General features: G+C 34.0%; 1 protein-coding gene across 5 annotated transcripts in view; it reads right to left on the bottom strand.

Moving 5' to 3' along the window:
• Window positions 1-12,152, bottom strand: part of LOC145295964 (uncharacterized) — a 498,857-nt gene that overhangs the window by 309,782 nt on the left and 176,923 nt on the right. Inside the window, exon 1 of one of the 5 annotated variants that reach the window (XM_080141873.1) lies at window positions 1,885-2,326. The exons of the other annotated variants lie outside the window; for them this stretch is intronic. Coding sequence (XP_079997999.1) covers window positions 1,885-1,899 — 15 coding nt within the window. The 5' untranslated portion in view covers window positions 1,900-2,326. Of the gene's footprint in view, window positions 1-1,884; window positions 2,327-12,152 lie in introns of those variants that run through there. 5 annotated transcript variants of the gene reach the window in all.

Genomic DNA, 12,152 nt, shown 5'->3' with positions numbered 1-12,152 from the left:
AAAAAATATTTGCTACTGTTAGAATCAGCAACCAGTGTAAGAGAGTTGGAGGGAGTAATTCTAGAGAAATTTGTTGGTAACTAAGTGAGTGTTGTGGGGGAGTCACCCTCCAAATGGACTGTTCTATCCATTGTATAAACCATAGACCTTTTGATCCCAGGTGTAAATTAAACACCAGAGCGACCCTCGCCTGCTCGGTGACGTTTACTACTCTTTTCAGTTGTAACCTTTTTACATTAGTCATTTAAAGCGAAAAATCTATGTCGATTTTGACAGATCACTATTAATTACACGCTAACCTATTTAGACGCGTAATTCGTTCTGGATGTAAACTATTTTAAATATTTTTATAATTAACTAGAAAAATACCCGTCCATGAACAGAGCAGTTTTGCACTATTTTTACATCGCTTTACAAAGATTAAAGTCAAGATATAACGATACTAAACCTTATATCTAGAATCCATATTCCAATTTTGATCAAAATCCGTTCCAATATTTTTATTTTTAGAAAATGTCTAATATTTAAGGCTTAAGCTTAAGGGGGTATTGAGAAGAAATTTAAATTCATGGAAACTTGCTTAATTTATATTTAATGACTATGGATAAATTTCAATGAAAATTTAATATATTTAAATTTTCATATGAGTAGCTATACCCATAAAAACTACATGGAAAATATACCCGTTAAACCAAGTGCAAGAGAGATTCAAACAATTGCATTTAAAGGAACGGTTAGAATCTGAAAAAGAGCTGTCGGTTGGAATATATGAGATAGCAGATGAATGTCTGACATCTGGTAGGATGCTCCATCCCCAGCTTGAACAAACTGATGAGAAAAATGAAAAAAAAATATGCCATAAAATCTCTTTAAAATACTCCAAAGAAACTGAAAATGATGTCTAATATTTGTTATTTAAAATATTACATAAATCAGGGCTATCTTAATTTTCACGTCCTTTTTTAATGTTTGTAATTTATGGACCTGTGGCATAATGGATAAATTACTTGGTAAAATTCAGTTATAAGTTACATTCTTCTGGAGATTGTAGGTTCAATCCTCAGTGAGGGCGAAACTAAGAATACAATTACGAATTACTTAGGACTTCTACCCGGCCATGGCTGATGGAATGAGAGCATGCCACCCGCATGGATTAAATAAAGGGCTCCGTTCAAAATTTTATGCAGGTACCAAAGTTCGATAGAAAGATTCCTGAGTTTGATAAGATACACCTGAAGAAGGTCGGAGGTTACATCGACCGAAATGTGAAAAAAAAGAAAACAATCCAGATGAGGACAGTAATATAAATAGTACACGAAATGGATTTTTTAATAAACAGATTCGTTTTTTGTTGTTGATTCAATTTGTTTAAGTGATTATGTGCGGTTGTACCACTTTACCAGTAGGACTTGAAGTTAGTGATAAAAAAATTATTTAACTGCTCTTAAAAGTTACAATGTCTTGAAAGTAGGGGATCATTTTACATTAGATTTATATAAGAAACTGGCCCCTCTTTTTAAATTCTGAAATAATTGTTTGTTTTTTGTTTTTTTTTGTTATGTTTTATTTTTTTTTACTTCCTTCCACTAAGTTTTCAGGATGTTCACACATAATCGCTTAAAAATGTAGAATCTTATTTTGTCTTTGTTTTTTTTTTGGGGGGGGGCTAATATTTAAACATTTTTTGTTAGTACAGGAAGAATGTCGTGTGTTTTTTGTAATCAAAATTTTCATGTGACAATTGGACATTTTTTTTTGTCCGTGTTTACACGTTTTTATAATGAATCTGCAAAACCCGAGAAATCATGAAAAAAAAATCACTGACCTCAAAATTATAAACAAATTTTCCAAGCAAATTTAAAAAAATAGGATTTCTGTACTTACGTCATTATCTGCCATAATCGTTAATTATTCCCTGTATAAAAGTTTTCAGAACATTGTCGGCTTTAAAAAGTATATTTAAGTTGTCTTAAAATCCGAGTGCCGGAAATAATCGACACCCTAACTGAGCAAGTATAGTTTACTTGTGAAGTTAAACTATCTTTACTTTGCTATTCACGTTTTTTCAGGAAATATATATGTATATGTATGTGTGTGTATGTGTGTTTTATGAATGTACTAAAAAATGCATATAATTAATATACAAAACGAAAGTTGTGTATTATTACTTAATTCTTTTTCCCTGAAGTCGTACTGAACATATGTATGGTACACCCCACTCCAAACTATATATACACAGAGGTGCTTTTTTTCTGAAGAAAATGTGAGCAACTTAAATAAGAACACTCCTTCTGGTTTTGACGTCACGGTATGGTCATGCATGAGTGCTTCGTCTACCTTTACAGGCACCTTAAATTCCATGTTGTTATTTGACTTAGTAGTCACGACCTGTTCCTTCTCACGTGACGCTTTTCAGAATGTAATTCAGGGTTGGGCAAACAAGATCTATTGAGTGTGATTGCTATTTTCAAAGGCAAAACAATTCTATTCAAATAACAGTATCTTTGAAGATATTATTTAGTTTCCTTCATTAAATATATTGAATTTAACAAATGTCAATAATTTGAATTGTGCAGAAAATTGAACTATTTGTACATAATAATCTTTCTCTTTTGCCATTGTTTTAACAAAAAAAAAAAAAAAAAAATTGCAATAGAACACACCATGTGTATTCATTAATGAAACATTCAATTTTATGGTCAACAGGTTGAATTTTTTTTTCTGTGCCTAAACTTAAATGCAGATTCCATGGACAAAGTTTCTTTCCCAGAACTGTCCGCCTGTGGAACACTGTTTCGCCAGCTTGCTTCCCGGCTGAATACAACTTGGTAGCCTTCTAATCTAATGCAAACAACTTCTTGTTGAGCTATCCCCATAAATAATCAAATTCTACCCAATTTATACCATTAACGATTACTACACTATCACCTTACATTCATTAACCATTATCCTCGAGTGGCCTTCGAGGCTTGATAAGTGGTGATTCCCAAGTAAAAAAAGTCTTAATCCATATTCTGAGTTATATGTGTGATTTATTTGCCGAACGAAGTTTAAGCATTTTGCTAAATGATTTCAGCAAAGAATAAAAGTTTAATACCTTTGCTAAATTATTTCAGCAAATAAATAATTGTTTAATCTCTTTGCTGAATTATGTCAGCAATTAAATGATTGTTTAATGTTTTTGCTGAATTGTTTAAGCAATTAAAGGATTGTTTTTCTCTTCACTGACTTATTCCAATAAGGAAATGAGTGCTTCATTTCTTTGCTGAGTTATTTCAACAAATAAATGATTGTTTAATATTTCTGCTGAATTATTTAAGCAAATAAAAGATTTATTTAATTTTGATGAATTATTTCAACAAATGAATAAAAGTTTAATATTTATGGGAAGTACCTTTAACAAATAAATGATTATCCAATGAGTGATTTCAGTAAATGAATAAAAAGTTTAATGTTATTGATGAAAAATCTCAACAAATAAATAAGTTTTATCATTTTACTGAATGATTTAAGCAAACGAATAAAATGAATGATTTCAGAAAATAAATGAATACTTAATCTATTTACTGAATAAATCCAGCAAAGGAATAAAAGTTCAATAGATTTTCTAAATAAGTGCAGCAAATTAAGGAATCTGTGAGCTTTTTTCTAAATCATTATTGAATTATTTAAACTCTTTGCTGACTTATATAGAGAGTAGAAAATGGCCCTTGGGTTTTACTTTCGGCAGCCTTGTAACTCTCGGTTCCTTTATTTTGTTCTTTAGTCCTCACATTCCATAAGCGATGTTTCAGATAAAGGGGGGAAGACTAGCTGTTTTCTGGATTGGAATGTATCCATATTGTACTTATCATTGGCTAGTTTTTGACTTAGTATTTTTTCATACATAGCTTTTTGCATCAAGTGGCTTCATGCTTTGTCTGGGGGCGATTTCCATAAAAATGAATAAAAGATTAGCTTTGCTGAAAATTTGCAGCAAATAAATGACAGTTTAATCATTTTGCTGAACGAGTTAAGCAAATAAATGAAACTTGAATGATAAAGAAAGGTAGGTATTTATTTGTTTCCCCACGAAAGCAACATGTGACACAATATGGTTTTTAATGTGAGGAAAACCAGCTCCCCAAAAAGAGGCACTCTGGGAGAAGGCAAAAATAAAATTGCCTTAGTATAGAAGGGTTTCCCCTTCTATTAACTAAAGGCGAATTAATTTGAATATAGTATCAGAACAGATACTACACACTGATCCTAGCCTGTGACAGGTCACATAATAGAACATATGAAATGTTGCAAGAGTAGAGTTAACAATGGGATTTTCTGAATTCTTAGCAGGATGAAAATCCACGGGAAAAAATACACATACAGCAAAACAGAAAAGTGTAGGGTAACCTGGGGCAATTCCATACCTGATACAATTCCATTCCTGCGGCCATTCCATACCTGGGGGAAATCCATACCTGGGGCAATTCCATACCTGGGGCAATTTTATACCTGGTGCAGTTCTATACCTGAGGCAATTCCATACCTGGGGCAATTCTATACCTGGGGCAATTCCATACCTGATATAATTCCATACCTGGGGCAATTCTCTACCTGGGGAAATTCCATACCTGATATAATTCCATACCTGGGGCAATTCTCTACCTGGGGCAATTCCATACCTGGGGCAATTCCATACCTTCTCAGTTGAAAATCTATTCAGTAAATTAAGTAATTCAGTACTTTAGAGAACTCTTCTCAAGAAGGCGATAGGTTTATTGATGACATTCTCTCAAAGTAATGGAGCTGCCTCTGCTGTCTACAGTGAACATCAATCGATCCAGCGACAGAATCCAGAGCCATCCTAAAATAAGCACAACAATTGCACTTTTCAGTCATCCTTATGCTTGTATTTATGTCCTCTCTATTGTTCTAAGTTAATTATTTACTGTGAGTTATGGACAAAAACTTTAAAAGAAAAAGTTAAAAAGAGTCTAGAAATTCCCTGATGTTGACTTTATGTTTTGTCAGATGAACATGTGCTTAGGGAAATTCCATATCCCTGGTGTATAGGATTTCCCAAAGGATTCTAGCACACGAAGTAATAGGTGTTTAATATGAAACAGGGTTTCTTTCTACATATGTAGCCTCTCCTGCCATTTCTTACTACTGAATACTTACTGGCTGTAATCTTGTTTTATCAATATCAAGTCTTACCCCAGAACCAGACTTCAACAAAGCAAAATGTATGGCATGGAATTGCACTAGGTTACCCCCATATTAATTTTAAAAACTTAGATAACAATGGAAATATTCTTGGCCTTCGGAACAAGATCAAAGTGTAGTTTCTGTTCTTCAGATGCTGCACTCCAACTTCTTGTTCTCTGTCAGTGGAGGATAAATCCTTCACGACTGAGACAATTTTTATTTTTGTTCCTTTTCTCCACGTTAAAAAACGACCCTGGTGTCTAACTCTGTCCTGTGGGGAGGCATTGTAAATAGGAACAATGGAAATATTTCAAAAGCTATTAGCGGATACATGATTGACCTAATAGACATTGTTGCTGAGTGTAGAATCGGTTATGTCGAGTTCAAATCTTATCGGAGCTATTATGTAACTTTTTTCTTTTTTTTTTTTACTTAGAGGTCACCACTAATGAAAGCTCAGAGGCAAGTTTAGAATAAATGTTAATGAGTGCTGGGTAGAAGATGAGACAATACTGTGATGATCAATGATGGTGAAACTTGGCTAAGGTATAATTACATAAGAGGACGGCTCAACAGGAACTTGCTTACATTAGACTTGAAAAACAACAACGTTATAGTTTACCGAGAAGCAGACCTACGATATTGTATTCTGCAGACATATATTTTTTTTTAGGAAATAAACTCTGCTCATGGAATATTTGTTTAGTTTTAGGCACAGATAGAGAGTGAGGGAAATTACTACACACAAAGATTATAGAAGATAAAAACACATGATTTTCTTTTATTGGATAAAATAAAAATGTGTAATATACGTTGCTAATTAGAAGGATTTCAGAAAGAAATACTCCATCCTCGCTCCTCAAAAAGTAAATACATTTGATATGGCGAAATAACTGTGTGGATAATTATATGTTGTAGTCTTGCAGGCCGGTAATAATCAAGACAAAGATAGTGGTATAGTTGAAAAATAAAAGTGTATTAGCAAAAGTATGTTACAGAAGTGCACGTCATAATTCTGTGGCCATAACTGCCACGAATCGTAACATCAATGTTTAGATGTAACTATATTTATAATCTTTAGGAAAGTAGAAAGTAGATCTTGGTTTTATATTCGTTAGTCTCTATGATACCAATAATTGTATGGGCTCTAGGAATAGTCCCGATAAATTCAGGAAAAAAAAGATTAGGTGAAATTGGAATAAAAGGGAAGACTGGACCATACAATGAACGACAATGATGAAAACAGAAGAAATCCATGAATAAGGAAACCAAGCAGAGAGTAAGTAAGGAGATTAGAAAGTAGTCCTGGGATTTACTTCCGGCAGTTTCGTAACTATCGCTTCCTATACTTTGTCCATTAGTCTTCACATTCCATGAGCGATGTTTCTGATAAAGGGAGAAGAATTGCTGTTTTCTAGATCAGAATCTCTTCCATTTAACGCTTACCGTTGGCTGGTTTTTGACCTTGAAGTATTTTTTTTAATTTTTTTAGCTCTTTACATCAAGTAGCTTCATGCCTTGTCTGGACCGATTTCCATAAAAAAATGTCCATTATTCATGAAACGGGTAGATCAGCTTATTCTATTATTGAATATATAAAATTAAGTTGTTCAGATTATTTTTTAAAGTTAGACTGTGATAGCAGTGCACCTGATAAATTGATAATTTCTTCATTTTTATTTTTTTTTTTTATTCGTCTCAAACAAGGCATATTTTCACTGGTACGTAAGGGATTACTGTGATAAGGGACCAAATTTATAGGGGCATTCTAACTGGGAAGTTGAGCACATTACATTTCTGGGTATTACCGGATTTCCATAAATGTCTGCTCGAGCTTGGCCAGAAGCTGACGTAAAACATCGGAATATGCCAAGTTAATTAAGTTAATGAATGTTTGTTTATTTATTTTTTTAATCTGCGTTGAATTGGTTTCTTAAAGAATGTTTTCAATTTAAAATGCAAAACAACGCTTTTATCACACAGAAAAAAATCTTCATAATCTATTTATTACTATTAGTAATAATAATAATTTAGTTGCTAGGAGTTTGAACACACGTCATTATCAGTGATTGCTCACTGGCAATAACAAGTGATATCCCTTCGATTCTGAGTGACAACAAGCCTCCTCAATTTCCAGCACTCTCTACCTCTTATTATTTGGATTCTTCTATTGTTCTCATCTCGAGTATCATTTTCACAACATTTGGGTCGATGTAACCTCCCACCTTTTTCAGGTGTATCCTGTCGAACTCGGGAATTTGGATAGAATTTCGAGCGGAACCCTTTATTTACTTCACGGAGGTAGCATGTTCTCATTCCATCATAATGGCCCGTGGCCCAGTGGGGTTAGAATACTTGAAAAAAATCAGTTGTAAAAGTGATATTCTCTTAAAAGTTCAACTCTCAAATGAACGACCCCAAAAAAATACGATTGTGAATTACTTAGGACCTCTATCCAGTCATGGCTGACGAAAGAAGAGCATGCTACTGCCATGAAGTAAATAAAGGGTTCTGTTCGAATTTCCGTCCAAATTCCCAAGTTCGACAAGATTCACCTGAAGAATAAATTGAAACGTTGTGAAAATCACACTGAAGATGAGAACAGTAGTCTGAAGAATACAAATAATAACCAATCCTCATCTCAAAAATTCAGAAATGCTTTCTACCACTTTTGATAACCATTGCAAATCATGTTGTGTTATCATGGATTTCACTAGCAATGTTGGTCTTCTCTGAGATTTTAGTGGTAATAAAACTCCTCAAGTTTCGGATACTCCTCACAAGTTTTCATTGGATATTTGATTTGTGCTCTCCTTCCCCGATCTTTCAATCCTTCTTAACCCTTGACAGCAGTTTTGTGTGGTGTCACTCGATGTCGGTGTCATAACGTGCACGTGTGCATGTCTTTGTGTGTTGAGGGAGTGTCCTTGGGTTGGAGAGTGAACAGTTTATAGGATATCTGGCATTTTCATTTCGCTTGGACTCGTATCGTGTTCTTTTTTATCTTCTGTTTTTATTACTATTTTAAAAATATCAGGTTAGCGTTCGTTGGTTACGTTGTTCTTTTGTTTTTGTGGGGTTTTTTTTTTTTTCAAATAAAGCATAAAACCACTTGATGAAACTGCTACTTCAAGATAAAAAAAACCGTAAAATAAGCAACGATACGTGTTAGATGGATAGATTCCGACTTAGAAAACAACAATTCTTCTCCCTTTGTCAGATTAATCGCTCGTGGAATACGAGGTCTAAAGGACAAAAAAGGGGAAAGTGATAATTACGAGGCTACCGGAAGTTAATGCAAGTGTCACTTTATAATCTTAAAACTAAAATTTTATTTTATTTTTTGCATGATTTTAAACAATGTAAAATGTCAGATGTACAAAAGCATAAAATTAAGATTTAAATGAATAACTCATATTCGTATTGAATAATATACAGCAAGTTTTCTCCTTTCAAACTAAAACTTTATTTCTTTATCTGTATGAGTTTTACAAATGTAAAATGCAAAAACATATAGAATTAAAACTAAAGGGACTTTCCTTGCACCCAAGAGTAAAGAGTAAGTACAACCTTTCTTTTTTAATTTATTATTTCCATATATGAAGTTTGACATGTGATTTGATATTTTTTCATGAGCGATCCGATCTACAATGTATTATTTTATTCAAACGGGAGGCATTCTTACAAAGTTGCTCGATCAATATCTAAAGCAGAAATGCTTCTCCAAAATCTTGGAAGACCTCATAAGTTTGTCCAGTTTAAAAATACTGAAGATCGGTTTTCTGCAACTCAGTACAGATAAATTAGTCTTCTGGGTGTTATGAGTAAGTTGTTGTAATCCGCGTTAAATAGAGAAATCATAAACCACCTCCACAAAAACAACCTATTCATTAACAAGAAATATAGTTTCTGTCCTACAGCTGATATACTGACTGTAATTTTACATAAAATCAGTGAATCTATCGATCAAGGTTTCCTCTTTAAGGCAATAGTTTTTGACATACCAGAGGCATTTGATAGGGTTTGGCATAAAAGATCTACTCCACACGATTGCTAGCTATAGAATATCGGCAAATTTCTTCTCAACTACCGAGTCCTTTTTTCTCTGATTGGTTAATACAAGTAGTTGTCGATGAGCAGAAGTCTGAAGCTCAAAATATTGATGCTGGCGTGTCTCAAGGATCCATCCTGGGCCCAACTCTCTTCCTGATCTTCACTAATGAGCTCCTAAGTTACATTCTAAATTCATTTGTCGACATATACACAGACGACACTACCATTTATGGCATTACTTCAAAAGTCAATCATATTCTGTGTCTCTCCTCCAACCTTTAGCATGTGGTGCAATGGAACAAAAGGTAGTTGGTTAATTTTAACGCATCCTAAATTAAGCTTCTATCTTTTCACCACCAACGCTCTGATCCCCACTCAGCCCCAATTGATATGAATGGTTCTGATCTCAAAGATGCACCCTGCTTCAACAAGCTTTTGACACTCACATTCACTCCTGACTTGAAATTGAAGACTTACATCACATCTGTTGCCAAGATTCCTGGACAAATGGTTGTGTCATTTAACGTTCCAGAAGGTATCTCACTCCCGACGCAATCCTCTACCTGTACAAGAGCTAAGTACGTCTTAAAATGGAGTACTGTTGCCACATATGGGATGGAGCAGCACTGGCTTAGAAACCTAGTAGCTGATGCCCTTTTCTCCTCCGTGCAAATTCTTTCTCACAAAAGCAACGTTGCAAGCCTGTCTCTGCTCTATCATTATTTTCATGGCAAGTGCTCATCAGAGCTTCAATTTATGCCCACCCTTTTGCCAAACATTCACAAAAAGCACCTGGCTATCTACAATCACTATCAACAATTTTCTATACTCTTTATCTGTGCCTAAATCTAAATGCAAGTTCTATGAACAAAGCTTCTTTCTTCAGTTGTAGAGCTCTCTGTTCTGCTGGTCTGCTTTCCAGCTGACTACAATATGGTCGTCATCAAGTCAAATGTAAACAAGTTCTTGTTAAGCCATCTCCGTAAATAATCAAATTCTACCCAATTTCCACTACTAACTATCAATACACTCTTGTCTAGTGACCTCTTTAATCCTTATCCTCGTTAGCCCTCGGACCTTAATAAGTCGTGATTCCCTTGTAAAAACATGTATGGTCTTTATTTCAATTATAATATTTTATTCAGATCCAATTGCCTATAAAACAATTTGAGAAAATTACAAATTAGTCATGACCACGCATAAATAAATACTGGGTGGGACTTCAAAATTGAGCTGCACCTGTTTGTATTTTGCCATTTGAAATAATACGTTTTAATGCATATTATCATTTGTAATGTTTCGAGTTCGGTTAATTTCCATAGAACCGTACTAGACATAATCGTGACCCGTTGAGGCGCAATCACTAACACAAATTTATTTTACTTTGATTTTATTTGGAAATCCACAAATTATGACATATATGTCAAAACACTATTTTTGCATAATTAAAAATACTTTCATATTATTATTGTTACTCACTAGGAGTTCTCACGCAAGTCATTACCAATGATTGATCACTGATAGTAATCGGTGGTTTTCCTTGGAGTCTTAGCAACAACAAATCTTCCCAGATTTCAACCTCTTTTGATAATTTTGCATTATTGCAACAGCCGTTTACTATTGATTTCTCGTTGGCAATGAACATTGGTCTTATCTAGGATTTGGGCAGTAATACCCTCTCTACAAGGTCCCAGTACTCTCTGCACCTTTTAATAGGGTTTTGGTTGTTATTTTTCCTTATCAGGATTTCATCCCTCCTTGACCCCTCATCAAGCTTGTGCCATCACACTGTGAGTGCATGTTTATTTTTTGAGATGGAACACTTTATGAAATTTCTGTCAGTTTCAACTCCCTTGAGTTCATGTGGTGGTGTTTGTTCTAGGGTTTCGTTTTATTGTTATTGCGATTCCCTATTCTGTCACTGTATGGATTTGACTCTATGAATAGAGTTTTATGACCCGGCAGCAGAGATGAGAAGGAAAGTGAAGAGAGGCAGCAGCCTCTGTCTATCTATTATTTCTACTTAATACAAATTCTTGTGATTTACCTTCTATACGAGTTATTTCTTCTGGCCCTTTAAGGTCGCAACACTGGTGACGAGAATTTCAACTTATATCAGATATATTTGAATAGTCATTATGACTAATCAGAAGTAAGAAGAGAAGTGAAGTGAGAAAACAACATCTGTTAACCCATTACTTCTGTATTTTCTGTTAATACAATTTCTTCCTAATTATATTTTGTTGTTCCAGCCATTTACAGATACAGAAATAATATAGATAAATATACTTGTTATTTTGCCATCTAATTTACATATGTGTTTGTGTTGTCTACAGACATACGTATGCAAATTTGGTAACAATGCTGAGAATGAGAGACATTCTTTCGCCAAATGCTCAGAGACACATTAAGAAATCTTAGAGAGTGGTTGAATCAATACAGAGCGAGAGGAGTGAGAAAAATACATGGATAGCTGATAGAGTAACTTGTTCAGTTTATTACAAATTTCGACTAATTAGAACAGTTCAAACTGATTTTTTTCTCAAACACACCCCAATCCCAGAAGTAAGGTATATTTTCATATGTATTTTGTGATATCACGTTGGTTAAATCACACTTTGTGTAATAATATGTAAATTGTAAAATGACCACTCATTAATTTCTTTATTTATTTTTAAACGTGAATGAAAATAGATCTGCTATAAGATCATTTGTGAAATTAAAAGATTTTTAAAGGAAAAGATAATAAAATTAAAAATATGGGAGATTGGAGACATAAACGTCTCTCTCTCTCTCTCTCTCTCTCTCTCTCTCTCTCTCTCTCTCTCTCTCTCTCTCTCACACACACACACACACACACACACACACACACACACACACATATATATATATATATATATATATATATATAT

Source organism: Euprymna scolopes, chromosome 16, assembly GCF_053919585.1.
Source record: "Euprymna scolopes isolate OS-2025 chromosome 16, ASM5391958v1, whole genome shotgun sequence".
NCBI classification, from domain to species: domain Eukaryota; kingdom Metazoa; phylum Mollusca; class Cephalopoda; order Sepiida; family Sepiolidae; genus Euprymna; species Euprymna scolopes.
This window is presented reverse-complemented; position numbering and strand designations above follow the sequence as displayed.